The sequence below is a fragment of the Lissotriton helveticus genome, chromosome 5_1, assembly GCF_964261635.1.
Source record: "Lissotriton helveticus chromosome 5_1, aLisHel1.1, whole genome shotgun sequence".
Taxonomy (NCBI): domain Eukaryota; kingdom Metazoa; phylum Chordata; class Amphibia; order Caudata; family Salamandridae; genus Lissotriton; species Lissotriton helveticus.
Window position 1 is genome coordinate 1,004,816,904 of NC_136065.1, and position 23,838 is coordinate 1,004,840,741.

Consider the following 23,838-nt stretch of genomic DNA (forward strand, 5'->3'; position numbering starts at 1 on the left):
GGGAGCCCTCTGAGAAAAAATACAACCTTAGAAATAGGGATAATTTGAAGAAACCTGATAGATATCAAGATATTGATACACGTCCATCTCGATCTTTTCAGACTTCCTCGCAGAAATCGGAAAGAAGAGGACGGTCAGAACACAGGGAAGAGCACGTCAAGTCCAAAGACAAGGAACCTGCTCATCAAAATAAAAATTTACAATTTCCAAAGAAGAAGGTAGCCAGTATTAAAGTAATCAAACATGCCGAGGATACTGAGGACACAGCTGAAAAACGGAGAGTGGGCTCAGACAATGCTAGACAGCGCAGCAGAAGTGAGCATAGCTCGCAAGATCCTGATGAATCATCTGGAGACAGTGGACACGAATGAATACATTCAAGTGGAAACTGCAGATACCAGAGTTAGCAAACCTCATAAAATATACGAAATAACATTACGTATAGAGGGAGATAAGACTAGGAAAATAAAGGGTCTATTTTGGGATAATAGGAACTACACTACGACAGCGCAGCAGAATTGGCCTTTGAGGCATTAACAAGCCCATGTAATTTACCTACTATGGCATTAAATCCAAAATGGATACAATGGGAAAATTGTCTTGCTGCAGACAGAGTGAAATACTATTTTGACCCGGAAATGAAAACATTAAAAAATCTAGAATATGAAAGAGAATACCCTCTGCCTAGCGAAATTCTGCCCATACAACTTTACGCCTGCGTAATATACACAAACAGTTATGCAGAACCCTCAGTTTGGGGAAAACAAGCCTACAACGCCACATGCGAGATTGTAAAAGACGTGTGGCGAGAAGGTAAATTGAGACCTTCGTTTACAAAAACACACTCAGTGGAAAATAATTCAGAACAACAGACTGAAATAATAGCGTTAAAAATGGCGCTAGATATTGCCGATCGCGAATTCCCGACACTAATAGTGTGCGATTCGTATTACTGCGTCAAATCATACAACGAAGACTTGCAGAAATGGGTTCAAAACGGTTACAAAGATGACACAGATGCCACAATAAAGCAAAAATCGCTTTGGGAACAAGTAGTTCTTTTACAGAAAGAACTACCAAAGACTCACGTGATACATTCATTGAGTCATCAGCGTGATGGCGTTCACGCTGCAGGGAATTTATTGGCTGAGACAGCCACAGCGGAAGCAACTAAATCGGCTCCCGTAGCTACAAAAAAGCGTTCAGGAAAATACATTGACGGGGAAACAATGCTGGCGGTAAAAACGTCATCAAAAGGCGACTGCTCAGCGCTACCCATCAACTATCCACTCAATTATACATACATAATCGATGCGAACTCCGTTCCTTTTGCTCAAATCCCTGGAGTGGGGGATAGGGTAATTCCAAACAGGAACAGGAGAGGCTTCTTAATACAAGAAGCACATATGGGATTAGGTTTAAGGCATCAGACAATCAAAAAATCTTTTACAGAATTAAAATCAGAATACTGGTGGCCGGGGATGAGCGTGGATAATCACAAATTTGCAAAAAATTGTGAAAACTGCAACAGAGATCGCAGTGGCGAACCGGCCGAGGTAGTGCCAGAACACATAATAGAAAGCATAAAGCGATCTATTCGCATGATTAAACAAGAAACATGCGTCCCAATGTATATTATTTGAGACTATCATCACTTAAAATGTAGACCCCAGCTCTCGGCTGACGTCTGAACTGTTATAAAAAGATTTGCGAGTCTATAATGGCATATACGCATGGGGCATGCTACATTCTGACCATTGCCCTGCTTTTAGCTCTCGAGCTTACGGGGGGTGTATGGCCAGCATGGGCATTGCATTGCGGGATTCTTGTCACTTCCTTCCTGAGGGAAACGGGATGGTGTAAAGAAAAAAACAAGGCATAAAGCAATCTATAACGGCAAAGGTATTAGGTTCGGGAGCTGGGTGGGTCAAACATTTAATAAGTGTCCAACGTAGCCTTAATAATCTGCCAAGAAATTCTCTGAAAGGTCTCAGTCCGTACGAACTATTGTTTGGGACTAGAATGTTAATCCAGGACCCCGACAGTCAAACTTCAGTGGTTAAAGAAAAATGCTTTGATATCAAAGACCGTTTGGCTATTTTACAGGACTTAAACAAAAAAAGAAAAGACCTGAGCAACATAAAGTTGAAGCAACTGCCAACAGCCACTGAAGAGAAACCACCTGTCCCAGCAAGGCCTGTCTGGATTCCAAAAATCGGGGATCTGGTCAGAGAGAAGATCGCGGTAAAGAAGGAATTTGGGCCTTCTTACAGAAAAGCAGTACCTGTCTTGTCTGTCAACGGGACAAGATCAGTGGTATTACCCCCCTTTGCTGGTAAAAAGGAGAACCGAGTTGTATCCATCGACCTGGTTAAACCACAATCATGTGGCCGATAATAAGTAGTAGGTCAAGTGGACTCCCAAGAAGTAGTAGAACACCAAAGTTTGCTACAAATACAGAGGTTCAAACTGAGAGACTAATCACAATTGATAAACCTACAGTGAATCAACAAGTACTATGCAACAAAGCCATGGAACTTAAACATCTTGAAACCCAAATCAAAAACTTACATCAAGAAACACCAGTCTACAATGATGTAACCACAGACTATGCTAATGAAACAAAGAAAATTCAAAAAGCAAAAAAGAATCCAGAAGCAATTGAAACAATTGACAGAACAGCATCAGGCTACTTCATCAACTTCGATGATTTTTCTGAAAATCCGAGTGAACATGAGGAAGAACCAACAACAAAAACCTTTAAAAACAAAGCAAAGGAACTCTTTCATCAACTAAAAGAAACCTATCTGATTTCTCCATGGATTGAGCTTTGGGTGGCACTAGGAGTATTCATCCTCATACTTTGGCTCATCATGGTACTATGCTTGGGACATTTCATTGAGGGAAAATATGTTACAATGGACACAGCAAGTCAGAATATCAACTTGGTCCTGAAACCACACAAGTCTTCACACATCGAGAAAAGGGAACTTTCTTCAGTGAACTTCACAGCAAATCCTATACCAGGTGGGGTAGCATGGGACAAAACTGATTACGGAATCTATGGTCCGGTCGAGCTCCTGAAGTATCTTCATCAATTCAAGATTTCATTGAGTGACTTTGTAAAACCAAGCACATTCGCTGATGATTGGGACTTTGACAGTATTAATGATATGATGTCGGATCTAGTGATGTCAGCTAAATTTACAGGACATGATTATTTACAAGGTTCATCTAATTATGACCAGATGTATTGTTATAACCACTATGGTAACCATTATCTGCATAAATCAGCTCAACGTAGAAATGTTTTTAATTATAACCAATGGGAACGTTGTGCAACTCCACCAAAAGGAAGTTCAAAAACATTTTATGATAAGTTTTCATACTTCTCAGGGTTTAACACAAGTGATGCAGAAACTTTTATTTAAGACTGTTAAATAAGACAGGAATGAAAAACATGCTTACAAACACAAAATTAAACATTTGGTTTTGATTTCTGGAACAATAATATTGAAACAAAAACGATCTGGGGTACAAAAGATTGGCAAGTGCAAGGTATAGAATCATTATTTAGAGCCTGCATGATCCCAGAACAAATTATATTTTTGAATGATACAATTCAACAGACAACCTGTCTTGGCCTAGCCAAAATTAAGGACTTAAATAAACCGTTTATTCCAAAACCAACACCCGACAGTAATAGCACTACAGATGTTGAGATAGACGTATCCCATATTTTAAACCAAAACAGAACACATCCAGATTGGAAAAAATGGTTGATCTGGCCCACAGACACAAATAACTGTCAAGATAGATTCCTGAATAAAAAACAGGGGTTCACAATAACCAGGCCAGACCCTAGATACTCCCAGAGACAACATCCAGGGATTAGAACTACATACAGTGTAGGGAAACTCTGCCTCGAATGGCTACGAACATCCACACTGGCAGAAATTAAGCAACACTTGACTTTACTTAAAGAAGGTGCTGACTTGCGTGATTTCATTATGGGACCACGCAAACAGCGTCAAAAATGTTTCATAGCGGCCTCTATATATATGCAGCTTACAACGAAGCTTGGAAAGTAACTCAAATTGAAACAGCAGAGAAAATACGGGAAATTGACCGTGTTAATTCGGAAAAATCGTTTTCTGTTGTGGACAATGGGTTAATGACTCTGTCTTCCAGAATATATTCACTGGACAGTATTGTATCATCTGCAATCGATATAATAGAACAAGACTTACTGATGTTACAACACGGTCAGTCCCAATTGCGTTCTATTGTACAGCTTGGCTGGACGTTACAAAATCTGCGTTCAGGCTACGTGCCTTGGCGTTTAATCAACACCACGTCACTATTCACTATCTTTAACCTTACTGATACACAAATCAGCTTGGCACAAAAGGGTGCAGAGTATACAATTCTGAGCATTGAAAAACTTGGGAGATTACCATTGACAATGTCAGAACGACCTGTCATTGAATGGATAATACATGGAATCATAACTATTCCGATAACGACTTTCCAATTTCGATACTGCCAGAAATATATACAGGCAGGCCAGTATGAAAGGTTGGGTAAAGGATACATTAAGTCAACATGGAACTTACCTTATACACACACGTTACAGTAATAAGGGACAAAGTGTATTTCTTAGTGGTAATAACTGTGAAAAATCACTAAGTGGTATACTTCTGTGTCAGGGCATAAGTTTACATGGGGCCTGCGAGGGGACTTCAAATAACCTTTCATGCAACCAGCTCGGCACACCTGCAACAAAAATAGAACCATTCTTTAGAAGACTTTCTAACGGGAGTTACGTTTTAATTGTAGATCACAGATGTTGTGGCTTACTGCCAGGAAAACCTTATCTAGTAAGCGTGACTTCCATGGTCATTTGCTGTGAGCGAGTATTGTTTCCGAATGACACTCCAGACAGGGAGGGAAAAATTTGGCCCAGTTTGAATATCTCTTCTATTCGAATTGATACTTTAAGCAGAATGAAGACTGTGCTCCTACAGACGCCAGTTCACTTGACGTCATCAAAAGAAACGTATGATCTCCAAGTTGCAAGGACAACGGGAGAGATACATGCATTGTTATCAACAAATTGCCCCCTACACTTCGCAGAAATGCTAAACGAAATCTTAAATATTTCTGATACAAATGGTATCGCAAGCGTATTTAAGACCGTTTTTTCGGGACTGTTAACCCCATTCAAAGCAGTCCTGGGTATTTTTCCAAATTTCGTCCATTCCATCTTTGGCGGACTTCCTCTCCTGTTGGGACACGTAGCAGGCATCCTATTTTTGCTACTCTTGCTTCGTTATGGCAAGCCATGTCACAGACAAGACTCCAGCAACAATGGAAGAAACGATCCTAGCTATACGCTACCAGGACCGCATAACTAAAGTCCTTGGATTAGCCCGGCTAAGAGATCTAAATATGACCTGGTTTCTTTCGTTCAGACCCATATGGCAGAATTGTGTCTTACCTGTATTAAGATGCATGCTATGCGGCGAAGAATGCGTGTTGGACACCTGTCTTACACTACAATCAGAAGTACCATTGGATGCAGATACTTTGTTGGGTCCAGTAAAGGCTCATGCATTGTGCTGTCCCCAGCGGCTACCTATCCTGATGACGGCATTCGTGGAGACTTCACCACTACGACTGAAGGGTAGTGAAGTACAGGATGAGAGCAGCATCAACCAGGTACGACCTTCTGTAAGCAGTACTGGTCTAAACATCCCTGAAAGCGAACATGCGCATGACTGCATGGTAGCGACATTTTCCAACTTGGTCGAACTTTCACCAGAAGCGGTAGACTGTTTTTTCGAGAGTCTGTCTGAAATGATGTTTTCACCAGAACAGAGAGAATGACTTTAAGCAAGATTGCACACAGCGTTCCCTGAACTCCGAATTTGGCCTTCGGCTTTAAAAACAAAGCTACTGACAATTTTTTTCCTTCTTCACTGAAAAAACTAAAACTTTTTCCCAAACCCAAAATATTTACCTTTTGGCACTTATCTTCTGCTTAAAGTAGAACTATTCTTAGAGAACAGAGCTTCTATTTTTAGGAACTCTAGAGACAATACGTTACCTCAACCTCTAGCTTATGTACAAGTAATTGTATTTATATGTGATGAGATGGTCTCGCACCTTTTTTCTGTATTAAGAGCCATTTCATGTGTAATTTCGCAAATCATTCATGCTGATATAAATTGTGCATCTCCTTTTTGAATGATTACACTGCTTGAATGCATACAGTACCTATACTCATTTTTGTGTATTTCGAATATGCCTATTTTTAAATACATAGAATGTATTTTGGGGTGGTTCGGTATACACATGCACTATTAGTTATGTTTACTATTGCTTAGTTAGTAAATATGGACATGAATTCGTGGAGTGGGTGTAGTATGTTTATCTAGGGACCTATATCGATACTCCAATTTCTGACCCTTGTCCGGTTATAAATCACTAATATCCATACAACGGCACAGAAACCCGTTTCATAAATTAGTCATAGCGCATGCTGTCACATTAAGCAAGCACTATTCCTCCAGCCCCCTAGAAAGCACACCGAGTTCTCTAAACAAACCAAGCCTCCAGCAAACCTGGGAAATCCCCGCTGCTATTGTTTTGATTTCGTTCGAGAACTCCTGTAAAGAATGTAAGAACGACCAGTTCTTAATGACATCTTTTATTGACGTCTCATGTCCATCCTTATGTCAAACCCGGCACCTTTCAGGTATAAATATACTGACGCTGCCCTAAGCAAAGACACGGTGGTGATGAGCTTGGAGCAGTGACTACTGCCGGAGAGCCCAGCTGATGCGAGAAGCCCACGGACGCTGCCCCTCCCTCTTTGACGCGCTGAGAGAGACGCTGCCTTTTCTCCTGCCGAGAAATCCAGCTTCCAGCGTTTCCAGCCCACCTTCGCGGGTGACTGGGATATCGAGTCCTGAGACAGAGATACCAGCCCTCCTGCCTTCTAAATCCCAGGTACTGAACTGACTAACCCCTTACAGAGAATTCTTGAGTCAGATTCTTGGCAAAACAAACTTAACTTAAAACTGCTACTTACTTACTCCCTCCCACGTATTAGGCTTAGGTTAGGTACACCGGGGTAGGCGTAGTTAGAAGCACCAGTTGAGTACGATTAGTCAATGTATATATGTATGTATATCTTTTATCCATTTTAAAGTATCATATGGCTAAGAAACCATATCAATGCTTTTACAGTATTACTTTATAATCCTGCTTTTACTGTATGCACTTTACTTAACCTTAAGTATTGCTACTGTAGCGATTCATTTCTCTTGTATGAGAAAAAGAGACTGATCAATAAATAACACCTTTTATTGAACACGCCCATCTCTTCTTTCTCTACAATCTGGTGGAACTAAGTATGCACGTACTGACTGAGTAAAATAGTTGTCTTTTGTTTTCACACGACTCTGGATATATACTCTTGATTAGGGAGAGCAAAGTTGTCATGTTCTATGGTTGTCAGAAACAAAATCCCTTCTTGTCTATCCAGGGAGGTTAAACTCCTCCTCCCCTATTCGAGAAAGTTTCTACTGAACTCTGAGCTAGCTGGCACACAAAACTTAAGTCTAATATCGTCAGTAGAAGACCTAGTTAACCTCTGTCCTACGTCTATACTATTGAAGATAGTATTCCAATGCGCAGAGCCTATTGGGATAATAGGAACTACACCACAAGTGTACACGTGGAGCAGACCGTGCAGTTCAAGGGTGCGTTGACTGGTAAGTAGCTTGAACGGTCAGTGGCGCCTGCTCAGATGGTTCAGGGGCGAGGCGAGGAATGGTTCCGCTGTTGTGAGAAGGGCCGCCATCGCAGGTCAGGGGAAAAGTGTCACCCACTCAGCTTACTCAGTTCACGTGCAGACACAGATATGGGCCAGTACAAGCACCCCCACATAAAAGGCCACAACTCTCGGGGAAGAGGGATTTGCCCAGTTAGTACAGAACTTGCTCGGCCACAGCCGTGTCCTCAAAGTCAGTGGGGCAGGTCGGAGCGTACGTAGATAAGTTCAGGCAGGAATATCCACCTCTACCAGGCAGGCGGGAGAACAGCCATGCGGAGCAATATTAATTTGGTCCGTTAGTAAGTGGAGGGGCCCCAGTCAGTTTCATCCTCAAGCAAGATAGCACAGACGGTATGTGGGTTTATGCTATTCACGTGGCGCCCAACCGTTATTTCAAGGAGCGCTGCCCCCGCTGTGGTCAATAAGGACTGCCACAAGTCCAAGCAGAAAATGGCGCCCAGAAGATAGCCGAGGTGCTCAGCCACACACACCGCACCGGCAGCCGCGAAAGCAGGGCAGCCCACACGGGGCAGAAGGGAGTCTTTCAGGGAGCGCATTACCAAGAACGCAGGCCACACTGGAAATTCGCCGTATGTTCACTCAGAGAAAGGAGCCTCGGCACGCATATGTAGGCGGCTGTCACCGTGAGTCAGTCCTCTCTGCCACAATGAGCTCCCAGTAATGAGGATGGGCAGATCGCTCACCTTGCAGTGTGAGTGAGGGTCCGGCACCGTGCAGGCAGAAATAAGGTCGACGTGGAGGACGCAGTGGGCAGGCCCCCAGCCTAGGCAGCAGCAGCGAGCCACTGGCTCCCGTGGTAAATGGCACCGAGCAACCGCTCCAGGCACTCAGAAGCGGGACACCAGCACCGATCTCGACAGAGGTATCTCCGCACAGTGGCAACTCCGGCAGGTGAGCAGTAGCTGTGAGGGATCCTCCGGATACAGGGATATCGATTCCGCTAATTATTCAATACAAAAGTGACTCAGGATGGGACTGATGTTTGTAAGAGCGCCCGACTGGCAAGAGCCTCACTGGTGTGCGGCCATCTTGGTCGCGTGCCACCTAGCGCTGACAAGGCAATGTATACATTTACTAGTTTTATATAAAAGCTCCTCAGTTCAGGGATTCTGTTTTATGGCATTATGTTTTATTTACTTTCAGGTAGAGATCTTTATAAAAATTGGTGCATTCCACTCAAAGTGTGGTGCATGTACCACAGAATTTAAATTTTTTTATTGCAGAAAAATGGAAACCACATCACCCCACTGTAGTGGTTGCCCACAGACAATGTACTCACATAATAAGTGATGCATTAATTGTGACTAAATGTGCAACCAGGCTTTGATCAATGTGTAGTTGTAGGGCTATACATAAAGGTGTATTGTGCTACAGCGTGACGATGGGCATGTTAATCTCAACATGTGCCCATTTGCAAACGTTGTGCTGTCTGAATTTGGTCAGCAGGAACAAACATTTACATATATGCGTTGTGTGGGATGGAATATCTTTGCTGTCCTTGGTCAGAGTTTGGTCAATAATGCTCTTGCTCTAGACTCTAAAATTCAAGAGTTCAATATCAAAGTATGATTATAAAACCTTATCTTAGCCTTCTATGAACTGAAAGGCTTTTCTTCATTTGACGTTATGCTCCGGAGCCCAGAAAATCACAACATGGGTGTTGCTAACAGGTTAATGGCATAGGTCACTTCAGAGTTCACTGAAAACTCACAACAGTAATTTAGAAACAGCTTCTTCAGAGTCTGGTCAGACTTTACTCATCTTAGTTTGATCACTTGGCTTCTTCAGTTGGCTAAGATTTCAGACAGTCTCTTCTATCTCTGCTGTTGGCTTTCCTGTCAGAACGATTGCTTCTCTCACAATTCCCTTACTCAGTGCATTCATGAGCTCACAATCTGGCATGATGGCTCAAGGTATCCCGTTCTGGAAATGTCACAGTCTAGGCCCATTCTCCAAGGTCCCATGCTTATGTCAGTGCACTGTAGTGTAAAATCTCAAAACAAGTGAGCATAGGAGGGGCCGGACTGTGGACACACTTAAGGACAATGCACACAAAGCAGAATTGAAGACAGAAAGAGAAAGACAGCCAAGAATGAGAAATAGGCTGTGGGAAATAAACTATTTGTAGGGCAACGCTTAAAGAGATAAAGGAGAGAAGAATCAAGTTTAGTTCACTTTGGTTCATTACAATAGTGTAAAAATAGAGGAGTGAAGTGACAGAATGCCATCACCTTCTGCTGTTTGGGGTCCCTTGACAACATTTAGAATTGATCCTAGGAAGGGTTGGATCTGTTGAGGTAGGAGATGTGACTTTTTGGCATTTACTTTGAAGCCTAGGCTGTGGAGTAGGTTTATAGCTACCAGACTCTGTGCTAGACATTGCTGCCTATTTCTTGTCTTAATCAAACAGTCATCCCGTCCTCCCCTCAGCACCTTGAGACCCTCATGGGTGATTATTGTGCTCTACAAATGTTTGATTGATTGATTGATCAAGTTATGTGAATAAATGAGTGGCTGCTCTGCTTAGATAAGTGGTTATCACTGCCAAACACTGTTTAAAGACATATATGGCTGGGGTGACCCCAAAGGGTAACAATCTGAACTGGTAATGCTGTCCATTACCACAAACAGTCAGAAATTGTGATGAACAGGGTGGAAAGGGATGTTGAAAATATGTGTCCTTGGATTGTAACGTAGTCATTAACTCCCCATGATGGAGGAGTACGATAACAGCCTGCATAGTCATCTTATGGCAATGTTCCAATAGGATTTAACAATGAAGCAGCCTCAGATCTAGTATAGGGTGGAAGTAACCATCTTTCTTTTGAATGACAAAGAATAGTGAGTCGACTCTCTCTCCGTCTTGGTGCAGGGGCACTGGTTGTATTGCACAATTTTTGGCGAAGCACTGCAACCTCTTCTTGTAAGAGAATGAGGTGGTCTTGACTGAGGTTGTGATGGAGTTGTGGTATGCTGGGTGTAGTGGTATGAATTACTAATCAGTAGCCTTAAAGGACAGCGGCTAACACATACTGATCTGAGGGGATTTCCATACAGCAAAGGTGGAAATCTGTTCCCAACCAGACAGGGTTTGGATGATCGGGGTGGGATGGATGGAGAGTAACTGCTTGGAAGTGGGCACTCCTTTTCCTAAGCTGCATCTTCCCCTATCCTTACCACAGTCCCCTCTACTGCCTCCATGTGAATAACCCCTTCCTGTCTGGGACTCATGAAAAGCCTACTGCTGGCACTGGTAGTACTGCCCCTGACCTGGAGGCGTTGTCTTACTCCCACCTCTTGCCTGATGTCAACTAAAGGAAACCCTTGGTGTTGTTGACTGTAGTGCTCCAATTGACTTGGGAATCTCTGTGCCTTTCTTGATCTTCTCTAACATTTCCCGCAGTTGAGGACCAAAGAGATGCTCATTGAACAGGATGCTAAAAAGGTGCTGTTGCACCTCTGTGGCACTCTAAACATGAAGACAACTAGAGAGATGACTGGGCTGTTCCTAGGGGTAGAAAGAAAGAAGGAGAAGGTCACTAAGGTATAAGGGTAGTGCTCAATGGAGGACCACCCCTGGGTATCCAATTTGTTGGATATAATGGCCTCACACACCCTTGCGAGTGTCATGCTTCATCATAGGCAATGCTCCTCGTCGGGCAGGCGGTGCAATGCCCAACGGGCTCACCTCAAAGAGGGGCTCTTTATCGGAGATCTTTTATCAAACTGCCTATGGGTGAAGTGGGGGTGAGGGGCCAGGACAGAGTACATAGTGCGGGTGAGGATAAAATGTGGTACAAGGTACCGGAAAACAATTTTATTCTGGTGGTCCTCTACCACAATTAAAATCAAGGGCAGCCGGTGTTCATGGGAACTTTGGTTTCCCAGATTGGACCGGGGCTAAAGTGCAAGTGGTGTGGTCAACATGTTTCTCGCTTCTAGTACATTGACTGCGATTCTTCAGGACCTAGTAAAAAACTACAATCTACAAAACATGACCTAATGATTAGTATCAGTATTGAGGTTTCTACTGCTTGTGTCAGGGCCAGTAATGCCTACCCATCTATCCGGACCCGGTGAGATGGGTAGGCATTACTGGCCCTGACACAAGCAGTAGAAACCTCAACCCCTATGGCTTCTCCCTTGATGTCAGACCCACCGGGTACTGTTGACACCCCATAACTCTAACCTTTAGGCAAGAGCAGGGTCAAACAGGTAGTACAACTTATGTGCTGTATTTAACACTGATACTAATCATTAGGTCATGTTTTGTAGATTGTAGTTTTTTACTAGGTCCTGAAGAATCTCAGTCAATGTACTAGAAGCGAGAAACATGTTGACCACACCACTTGCACTTTAGCCCCGGTCCCATCTGGGAAACCAAAGTTCCCATGAACACCGGCTGCCCTTGATTTTAATTGTGGTAGAGGACCACCAGAATAAAATTGTTTTCCGGTACCTTGTACCACATTTTATCCTCACCCGCACTATCCACTCTGTCCTGGCCCCTCACCCCCACTTCACCCATAGGCAGTTGGATAAAAGATCTCCGATAAAGAGCACCTCTTTGAGGTGAGCCCGTTGGGCATTGCACCGCCTGCCCGACGAGGAGCATTGCCTATGATGAAGCATGACACTCGCAAGGGCGTGTGAAGCCATTATATCCAACAAATTGGATACCCAGGGGTGGTCCTCCATTGAGCACTAGCCCTGATACCTTAGTGACCTTCTCCTTCTTTCTTTCTCCCCCTAGGAACAGCCCAGTCCTCTCTCTTGTTGTCTTGATATCTGGGGCTACGACTGCGGCCGGACCTTCCATTCTCTTTTCTCTGAATGGTAATCAAAGTCCTACTGGATCACAGTTGATCCTTGTCCTCCCCTACCCTTTGTTACATACTCTAAACATGAAGCCATGATTGTCATCTGAGGAGAACGCTGGTGTTAACACTGCGGAAGGCACTCATGATCTTCACCTTGGTAATAGTTTTTACCTCTGCAACTAGTTCCCCACCCCTCTTCCGACAGACCTCAGGAATGTATTTTACCAGGACCTCCATTTCCTTCCAATGCTACTTGTATATTTAGAATAAACCTACTGTGTTAATGCACAGAAGAGATATTGTCAATCCAAGTGTGCATTATATAACGTTAGGCTATTTACTAGAGTTAAATCTATGCCACCTTGGCACAAAAATACATATTTGTTTAAAATCACACAGGTTTCCACTGATACACATTAGTAATCAGTTGCTTTTTAATGCCCAATTGAGGCACAGTGCCCATAAATGCTTCTTTTTTTATAGATAAAGTTCTTAAAATTCTACAATGTAAAACATGTATAGAGAGAAAAAGTGACAACCAGCAGTTGTCATTTAGAATTCGGGTATGACAATCTATTGAATGTTCGCTTAATGAATGGTTCTGCTTGGCTTGTTATATACAGTGTTTTATGTTGCAGAAAATTGTGAATCAATGACAAATTGCGTGGTGCGACACCTAAAAAGATTTATAACTAATTCACTCTCAGATGAGAAAGAAATTGAGTGCTCTAAATTACAAATACATGATATCTATTTTGAATATAAACAATGCACCAGTTTTACACTGCACTGTGTTTTTGCACATGTGTCACTCACAACTCAGGATATGCCTTGTAAGGAAGATTTTATAGATGGCCTGCCTGCATGCAGCTTTAATTATACACATGCACCACAATTTGCTCGAGCACAAAAGTGATTTGAACAATTGCACATTCACAAACAGCACATTTTTCTCAACCTGTACATTTATTTTGCTCATGGAATTTAAAATGAATGTGAATGTAGTCCAATGAGTTTTCTACACATTTCAAGAGATCCCTTAACTGCAACACAGTTACGATTTTGTGTACTCTTAATTAACAGTTCACACACTTTAAAACCATCATCATAAAAAGATTACGTAATTTTCCCATTTCATGTTACTCAACATTATGCTTATTAAGGGATACTTTGTGAATTAGAAACTCAATTCTCATATAAAAATCAATTTCTTTCACTAGGCAGAATCGGAGGGAAGTAAATGGTGATTTACTTAAAACAAAGATAATGATAGAATCTTCAAATCTGAAATCAGAAAAGTTTGAAAATAAGCACCTCAAAAACACTTTAATGCTATCCTTCGTAGATTTAGTAGGGCGCGAGTTGCCAAGTCATTTAGAACAGTTTCCATCCATAAAATCTCTCTCCTCAACTCAGGCTCAATGCATTCATACAGTACTTTTGTCATCCACCTGAAGCTAAGCAAATGTGAAAATAAACGGTAACAGAAATTGGTACTGCATACAGAAAAAACACTGAGGCTAATGTGAGTTGCTACTTAGAAGATCCTGCTGTTAAATATAATGATATAATGGATTTATATAAATCAAATGAAAATTCAATTAATGCTGTTAAGGAAAATAAATTAAATTGCTTACCAAAGCATCAAATACTAGTGTGTCAAATGTTTCACACTCTGAATTTTCCATCATGATGTTAAAAAGTGCATCTAGTGTATCCTGCAAGAACTGGAGAGAAAGATTTAGTTATCAGTAAAGAACATATGCCACTTTTAAAAAAAAGAGGTAAACAAATTGTTGTTGATTAATTGCTTTATTACAACATCTCACACAAGCAATAATAATGCATAATTGTGTTACTATTTGCATTTAAAAAAATCACTAATGTGAATGTACTCAATCAATTGCTGCCTGCAGCCTCTTTTAATCCCACAACAAAGGCGGAGATGGAAGATGTGGAAGGGCCATCATACTGTACTGAATACCAGCAGGCACCAATCAAAAGAAAGTTATAGTATTCTTCTGTTAATGGAAAAAGGCAGGAGGGTCTCACTTCTTCTGTGAAGTCTCTGTCTCTCTCTCTCTCTCTCTCTCTCTCTGTCTCTCTCTCTCTCTCTCTCGAGCTAAGGACATTTGTGCATATTTTAAGCATCCTGTCCTAGTCAGAACATTTTCTAACTTCATTTCCATTATCACACTCTACAGTCATTTACAGGGTTCAATCGTTGAGAGGGTCTTTCACACTCTGATCATTTGGCCCCATAACAATAGCTCCACACAAAAATCTTTCGTGTTTATTCCACACCCATAGCAAGGATCGCATGTCTAACTTTGAATCTTATGTAGAAGTTTAATCATGGTGGATGCTAGAAAAGAGGTTTGCCCACTCACAAGGGTCTGCAGGAACTGGTAGCAAGTGAACTTCACTCTAGAAATCCTTGCATATCAATGCTTTGAAAATTCACATTAGCTTGTGTGCAATCTCATAATCCAGAGTCTTCACAAATATCATGAAAGACTTCTTGCAATTCTGTTTTGATCAAAGAATCTTTCTGCAAACACAGAATATTCCTGGCCTCAAGAACTCATCTGATAACTGCCATGCTTGCTTTCTTTAAAATAGTGAGAATTGAAAGCTGTAAAGGCTATTGTCCACACACTGTCTCTGAAATGAGACAACTTGATGCTAGATCTGAAGGCTTTGAGGTAAAACAATCAAGGTCAACTCTACTTCAACTGGCACCCCAAACCAAAAGTTGATGCTTTGGACCATTTCTCCAAGATGTGTCTGTTCTGCTTAATGTCACTCTTTGCAATGATACCTTCTCTCCTAACAAGAGTGATGCCCTTTTCAGAGATGGAGCCTCTAGTCACATGCTTGGTTTACAATGCTTCTGGAGCTAAACACTGAACGTACCATCGGTCTTCCATGTTTTTTGGTTTTTCTGGCAGGGCCAAATAGGGATGACACAAACTATTTCTCCAGGATCATGTCTTCTGCCGATACGTGGGATATTACAGGGCTTCTTGGCTGATGTCAATCTTTTTAGCTCTAATGTAATGCCTAAGCCCTTGGTGCTCTCATATTCAATACATCAGTTTAATCCTACTTGATTTGTGGGGGTTGTAGGAGATATGAGAGAGCGTTTGAAATCTCTTGTACAGCGCATGAAGACCAGAAATGTAAAATTAGATTATTTTCACTATTATTCCAGTCTACATTAGAACTACAAAACCCACTTCCTTCAATTAATGTATTATGTTTAAAATCGAATGTGAAATCCACTTAATTACTTCACTAAATAAAGTACTGGTCCAAAAGCCATTACTCCCAGAATTAGATATAGCTAGAACAAATGGAAAGTATTAATATTCTGTAAATTGGTGGTTAATTTGTGAATTGCATATATGAAATATACAATTTAATATGTACTAATATTACAGTTTTTTGTTTTTGAATATATGTACAATAAAATTGTAATGGTAACAAGTTGTATAAAATGGGCTGACACTCCCAGTTAGCAAGCAAAAAAATGAGTTGCCAAGTTTGCCTCTTAAACAAATAGGAGATACTGTCTTACTTGCAGGTTAAAGGTAAAGAGCACACTTGCCGCTACATAAAAATGTTTGAAAGCATGTTTTGGATTTTGGTGTATGAAATCCAAAAGTAGCTTGTGTAAGCACACAGTGGGTAAAGGTTGACCTGTAAGAAGTAGAAAGTATAAGGTGGATATTCCTGTCATTGTCACTCAGCTCTTTCTTTAAACATCATGAAGTGTGGCAATAGAATGAAGTGTGATAATAGAGACTCCAAGTTTGATAAAAACAAAACTACAAATCTCCCACATTCCCCATATGGGAGACATGTTGAAATGCCTAGAAATCTATGCATGGAAAGGCAGTCCACTGTGTGAAAATGATCTCTGATTAACCTAGATTTAGAAACTTGTATTATTTATTTTTGTAGAGCGTAGGCTTCTCGAATGAGTGTCCCAGACCCAAGGTCCAGTAACCACTAGTCAGAGGAAGATTGATTATTAGAAGGCCAAATTGAACCACCAGGTTTTTAGGCCCCATGTGCAGGCACTCTAATCTTGAGTGGCCCATAGATGGAGGGAAGAGCATTCCAGCTGGAGGTGGCATCTCTGAGAAAGAAGAACCGCCCCATTTCTTCCTCCTCGTTTTTGGCACAACAGCCAAAAAGGCATCTGAGGAACACAGAGATCTTGGTGGAAGATAGTGTATGAGTCTTTTGGCCAAACAGCTGGGGCCATAATAATACGCTCTATGAGCCATCACAAGCCCCTACAAAAGCAAATTCTTAACGTGCAGACGAATGTGGATATATTTCCGAAGATTGAGGAGAAGTCTGGCAACAGCATTTTGCACCAACCTGAGTCTTTTAAAATGGTATGCTGCGAGACTCCAGAACAGCACTTTTGCTCTATTACATAAGACTGTGAAAGGACATATATACAACCCACTTTTTATGCCAAGACAGGTATTTTCAAACAGATAAAATCTTAATAGAAGGGAAGACACAATATGTTTTGAAATGTCTTGATGTAGATATGGTTCCAATATGGAATTTAACTAGCATCTTTCACAAATAAATTTTGATTTGTTCAGTATTGCTTGATGATCAGTGGAAGTGTTCTTTCAAGTAAGATACATTTTTGGCATGTACTGTATTCTGGTGATTGAAATCCAGCCCTGTAGTTCAAAGATGAAGGAAAGGAGAGCGTATTCTCAGATACATTTTACCTATGGGGATCAAATTACTAGTGAGAGAAGAAAAAGATGGATTATCCACTGGGCAAAATGAAAAGTAATACAATAGTCATTCGGTTGGCAGTGAAAGTTAATTATCATATAGAGGCTGGTTGGACTCGTTAGAGATTACCATTGACTCGCGCCAAGGAGTTCTTCTGAAAGCAGGAGGAACATTTTTTAAAGAATTTTATTTTACTCAAGCAAATTCAGCAATCCATACCAGTAAACATCATGAAACTATAAGGATTTAAGCTTAAGGCTTTGGATTGGCTTCTCAAAGAGCCACCGCTTAGCTCCATTTGAATGGTTGACCCAACCATTGAGAAATGCGTGCTTTAGTGAAAAAATACACTTCTCCTAGCAAAGTGGTTCTTAAGAGCTATTTTAGAATATTTATATTGAATTAGAGATTCAGTTTCAATTAGATATGATTTATAAGCAGTATGTGTAAAGAAAGGTTTGATGGAGGACTAGCCATTTAAAAGTTTAAGAGTTTATTCTGCTTGATAATTTCCTTTTTTAAACAGCAGGACATTTTTTTTTATAAAGATCAGAAGTGCAAGAGCATTCAATTATGTTTTTGGTTTAGAATATTCAAAATTGTGATTTGAGAAAATGATCAAAGGATATAGAATATTCTTGTAGAGTAGATAATTACAACCACTTAATGTTGAAAAGCAAACATATGAATGTGTTAGTTTGCATGTATCCATAGAAGCAAAAGGGGGTGATTAATATATATATAGTGGTAAGTCTTTGCGTACAGCGGCACAATAAAAACATCTCATATCCAATAAGGGTAAGTAATCCCTGAGAAAGCAAAGACAAACATTTGGGGTACTGAAACTAGGTGGCTTGAGAGAAATATGTATTATATTAGTTTTACTGTCATTGATCAAGCCATCTTGCCTATCACTGTAAATTGTAACCCAATGTGTAAATACAATTGAATGTGTGTGGGTTAACTGAATGTTCATTGATACCACTATTCACAGGACTCATTGAGTATAGGATTTGATTGGTTCCACTATATGGGCCATCTGCAGCAGAACTCTAATTTGCTGAGATATAAAGATAGCATCTCATCACAAAAGGTGTTTCTTTAAAGTGACTGTTTTGTGAAATGTTTTCAAAAAGAGTATATTTTGATGAAATTGAGCTCATGAAAAGTGGATGTTCAATTTATGAATATCAAAACCTTACTGAAAACTGCATAGGTGGGCATTGATTGATTAGTGAATTATATATGATTGGCTAACAATAAGTGATTCCAAAATATGCACTTATATGAAAATAAATCAAGTAAAGATTCTCCTACTGATAAGGACTTCGGTAAAGATTTAGGTTTGGAAACATGGAACATGTGGTTTCCAAAGAAATCATTCCCTGCTGCTCTACCTAGCATATCACATGAACTAAATTATTAAAACTGTATACTAGCCAGTAACCACTCAAGGCTCTCTGACCTGCCAGAAAACAGCCTTTTGGAAGCCCAGTGGAAGATGGGTACTCTAAGCTGAGGTGGTGTGACTGGAATATACCAATTACTCATAAGTACGCATTGGACGCATTTCTGTCTTTAAAGCAGAAAAGGGTAGGCTGCAAGATGTAGACTCGAGGGAAGCATGCATGGCACCCCGTGAAATTGCAATATCCTCCAGGCTCCGGCTAATACAGTTGCACTACCTTCACACAACCTATTTTACACCACAACACCTCTGGCACGCCAGTGAGCTCCCTGAACCCTGGTGCTGCCAGTGTTCACATCCAAAGGCAGATTTCTTGTATATAACATGTGAATTCCATGTCATTGACAGGTACTGGAGCCTGATTGCCAAAACACTAACCCCAGTGCTGAAGAGGCATATTGGTCTGACCCCAAGAGTGGCATTATTCGGGTAACTGGAAGATGTACTGGGCATGAGAGGCAAGTGCATAGTGGTGGATACGACAATGCTGCAGGCTGAGAGAGACACTGAGCATAGATGAAGGGCCCCAATCGCCCCACACTGTCAGAATGGAAAGCAGCAATGGACTGGTGTTCACAACAGGAGGAACCTATATATCGGGCCAGAGGATGCCACAAAAAACATACAAAAATCTTGGGGCAGAGGTGGGAATAGTATGAGTTGGTGAATGTTAATGGAGATGCCCACTGATCTGAGGAGACACTGTGAGGGATGGTTTAGGAAAGGGCATATGGAAGGGAGAGGGCTGCGGTCAGATGGGGTTGTTTAAGACTGTTGTGTTAAAAAAAAATAAAGAATTGATTATACAATAGTATTGAAAATGCACAGTTAATGGGTGTTCTTCAGGTGTGTGAAATTTGTGAATGATGTTGGGCCACTCAAACTTGTCTTGAATACTAACTTTAAAATGTTTCACTTTAGATTGATTTTTAGTGCTGCTGTTATTGTTGCTGCAAAGCTTTGAGTATTCATAATGACAGCATATATGGTTTGAAATAAATGTAGACTCCCATTAACAAATAAGAACTTGTCTTTTTAAGAAAGACATATACAGCCACATGCATCAAGCGATTTAGGAATCGCAAACGGTGCGAATCGCTAAAATCGTCCGTTTGCGATTCCTAAATCACTATTTGGGATGCATCAAACAAAAATACAAGAACTCGCTATTTTTTGCGATTTCTAAAAATGCGATTGCATTTAAGGAATCGCAATTTGCGATTCCTTCAATGCAATGCATGACACCTTTAACAATTGCGAATTCGCAATTTGGAGGGAAAAAATTACCATGAGGTAGGACCTCATGGTAATTTGCGAAAATACTAAAAAATGCAGTTAATTGCTTTTTTCAGACTGTCATGTTGTGCACACACATGCCCTTAGGGCATGTGTGTGCACAACATATGTGCATAGATTGATTTCAGGGGTGCAACAGGGTGTCCTTTGGACACCCCTGCACCCTTGAAATCGCAATCTCAATTTGCGATTAGCTAATTGCGAATCGCAAATTGAGATTGTCTTCCCATTCATTCCTATGGGCCTTTTGGCCCAGAGGAATCAATGGGAAGGGATTCCTTAATTGCGATTCGCAATTTGTGAATCGCAATTAAGGAAAAATAAGGAATCGCTAAAAAAATTGCGATTTTTTTTAATGCTGCCGTTTGCGATTCCTTAATTGCGATTCCTTAATTTTCGCAATTAAGGAATCGCAAACGGCAACAATGATGCATGTACCTGATAGGTTAAAAACTGTCATGGTCACTTTAAGTAAGACAAATAGGACAGTATACTTCTTTCTTGTGTACCCACCCTAATTTGCAGTTGCTTCTACCTAGCGCATCCTGGCCTGACTTTTAGCACCAATGTTTTCCATTCTCTATTCTGGACTTTCTTGTATGATCCGGTCCTCTGATTTATTAATTCCTGTTTCCCTAGCAGAAAAGAAGAGAAAACCTTTTGAGGCGGTTACTTTTATACAGGCATGACATCCTTTGAAATGCTATTCCTTTTGGCATGTTTTAGTTATCTTTGAAGGCATGCTAAGAACAGATCATAATTTTAGCCTCACTTTTCATTGTTAAAAGTACAATTGAGCTTGGCGGGCATCCGAGATGGCCGCTTGAGCACAGCGCTCTCCGGACCCTCGCCGCTCCCGACATTTTATCCTGGCTGAATCCTGATTTCTTGCATGAATTCGTGTAGGGGACGCTTGGCTGATTACCCTGGCACTTTTCAGGAATCGATTTGGATCTCGTATTCCTGAGTTATGGTGCTCTGAACTTTTGGGCTCCGCCCTTGAGGTGCGCCCGGGACGGGGTGCGGTACTGTAGCCGTCCTGCAATTGAACAACAACGGCAGGAGATCTGGCCTTGTGGGTCCCCCCTTCCTAGGTTTCGGTTTCGATTCTGCTCCGACTTGGGCCACGGCTGTGGATGTCGCGTTGCGACTGAGACTTGGAGGCAGATCGGCTGTTGGGCTTTCATGTGACCTATTTGCTGGTTTGGCGACCTCTACCCGAGTTGTGCCCCCTTTTTATGTACTTTTGATCCTGTACTTTGGGTGTCGGGCCCGTCGAACCTGGTGGCTCGTCCTGTGACGCATCTTCAAAATGGCGGGCAGAGGGGACAGAGAGACGCGCAAGACGAAAACACCTCTGCGCGGGGCTCCAGTCCAATCGAATGTCATGGACCGTTATACCCATTCTAAGGGGTCCCCCGGAGCTGCCCTGCCTGGTTCTAGTATTGCGTCCGAACGAATTTTGGAAGAATCGGCGGAGCCCTCCTTACAGGATATCATGGGCGCCATCTCGGGTGTGAGAGAATCCATCGGCCTACAGTACGAGGCCTTGGCCCACAAACTTGACACCGTGGCTATTGAAGTGAATCTGATTCGTGCTGATCTCGGCAAGACGAATGAGAGGGTACAATCACTGGATATTAAATCCTCTAGCCTTACGAATGACGTCTCGGAGCTCCAAACTGAGATTGGGAATCTCCGACGGGGGAACGACTTCATGACCCGTCGCCTGGAGGACTTTGAAAATAGGGCGCGTCGCTGCAATGTTCGCCTGGTTGGTGTACCGGAAAACCCTGAACCCCACTCGGTGGATCTCCTGGTTGAGGATCTGGTCTTGAACCATTTGGCCCCTTCTGGTCTCACAAAATTTTTCACGGTGGAACGTGCACATCGTGTTCCAGGGGGCAAAGTCAAGCCGGGAGCCCCGCCGAGACCCATTGTGGCGAAGCTTTTTCATTATAGAGACCGGGACGCTATCCTGCAGGCCTCGCGGGTGAAGGGCCCGGTGGCCTTTGAGAACGCTACGGTGAACTTTTACCCGGACTTTTCCCAACAGGTTCAGAGACAACGTATGGAGTTTCGTGGTGCCAAGAAACGTCTCCGGGATCGGGGCCTACGTTACGCCATGCTCTTTCCCACTAGACTCCGGGTTGAATACAATGAACGTACCCTTTTCTTTGATCGGCCAGATGCTGTTAATGACTGGCTGGACTCATTGCCTGACCGTCCTCCTGAGACAGACTCCGCCGCTCACCCTGGCGGTGCCGAAGGTGGTGTGGAGATCTAACTATTTGGCTCTTATGTCTTATTTTGAATACATTCTCAGGAGTGTTGGCCGGCGTCCCCCTGCATTGTGATCATTCTGTCTTTTCGTTTGTTTTTTTTTGTTTTGTTCTTGCTGAGGTCGGGGGGTGGATGGAACGGAGACCTTTCCTCCTCCGGGGTCTTTGTGTAGAATAGGGGTTCTTGGGCGACAGGCACACTGCAGGTTGGGGTGGCTCTTTAGCTTTTTGCAGGGGTGCAGGGTGGGGGGTGTTTCTCTTCGGTCTGGGGGAGGGGGGTTGGGAAGTTTTTTCTTTTCTGTGTGTTGTTTTCAAGGCGATTTGCTCCTGTGTTTGTTGTTGTTTCTGATGTCTAGCTCATGGACGAGGGGTCTTGGCTCGGGTGGTTGGGATGGGGGGTAGAGGGTTGAAATTTCTTTCCTGGAACGTTAATGGCCTGGGAGATCGTATTAAGCGCAGTGTGGTCTTAAAATGTATTCGACGTTTGTCACCGGACATTGTTTTCATGCAAGAAACCCATTTGATTGGTAATGTTTGTTATGCGATGAATAGATGGGGCTACCGCCTTGTGGCGCACTCAGGGTTTACCTCCGGATCTAGGGGTGTGGGTATTCTTGTTCGAACCTCCCTCCCCTTGGCTATTGATGAGGTGATTCATGATGACCGTGGGAGATATACTGTCCTGGTGGGTAGATATGAAGGCCGCACCCTGTCTCTCTTCAATGTTTATGTTCCCCCGGGTTTGCAGGCCTCTACTTTTACTGACTTGGGCCGTGTTCTGTTGGATCTCCCTGATAGCACTCTCTTTCTTGCCGGTGATTTTAATTCGGTGCTTTCCGGCCTTCACGATCGCCATCCCCCTAGAGATACCCCGCAGGCTCAGCAGTGGTTGGGTGGGTTTTTAGATACCTTTGGCCTTGTGGACTGCTGGCGACTATTGCATCCTACTCAACTCCAATACACTTTCCATTCTGGGGCCCATGGCAGTCTGTCCCGGCTGGATTATTTCCTGATGCCCGCAGCCCAATCATCGGCGGTGCGTGAGATTTTCCACTTGCCGAGGGGCATTTCTGATCACTCGCCGCTCTGGCTTCGTTTCGAGGTTGGGGTAGAGGCTGCGGGCCGAGTGGCTCCCATAAACCCTTGGTATCTTTCCTCCCCTGAGACTCGTACCCTCTTGCTCAAGTCCATGGATTCATATTTCCTGGAAAATGAGGGGTCGGTCTCTTCGGCTGTGTCCCTGTGGGAGGCTTTTAAAACTGTGATTCGTGGACAGGCCCTTTCCTTGATTGTTGAAGCTAAGAGGGCAGGGAGGAAGGAGGTGGTGGAACTTGA

At 42.4% G+C, this 23,838-nt stretch overlaps 1 protein-coding gene across 1 annotated transcript in view; it reads right to left on the minus strand.

The window, feature by feature from the left end:
• Nucleotides 1-23,838, minus strand: part of DOCK1 (dedicator of cytokinesis 1) — a 1,311,419-nt gene that overhangs the window by 972,983 nt on the left and 314,598 nt on the right. The window contains exon 20 of the mRNA XM_078643512.1: nucleotides 14,322-14,411. Within this exon, the coding sequence (XP_078499638.1) occupies nucleotides 14,322-14,411 (90 nt within the window). The remainder of the gene's footprint in view (nucleotides 1-14,321; nucleotides 14,412-23,838) is intronic.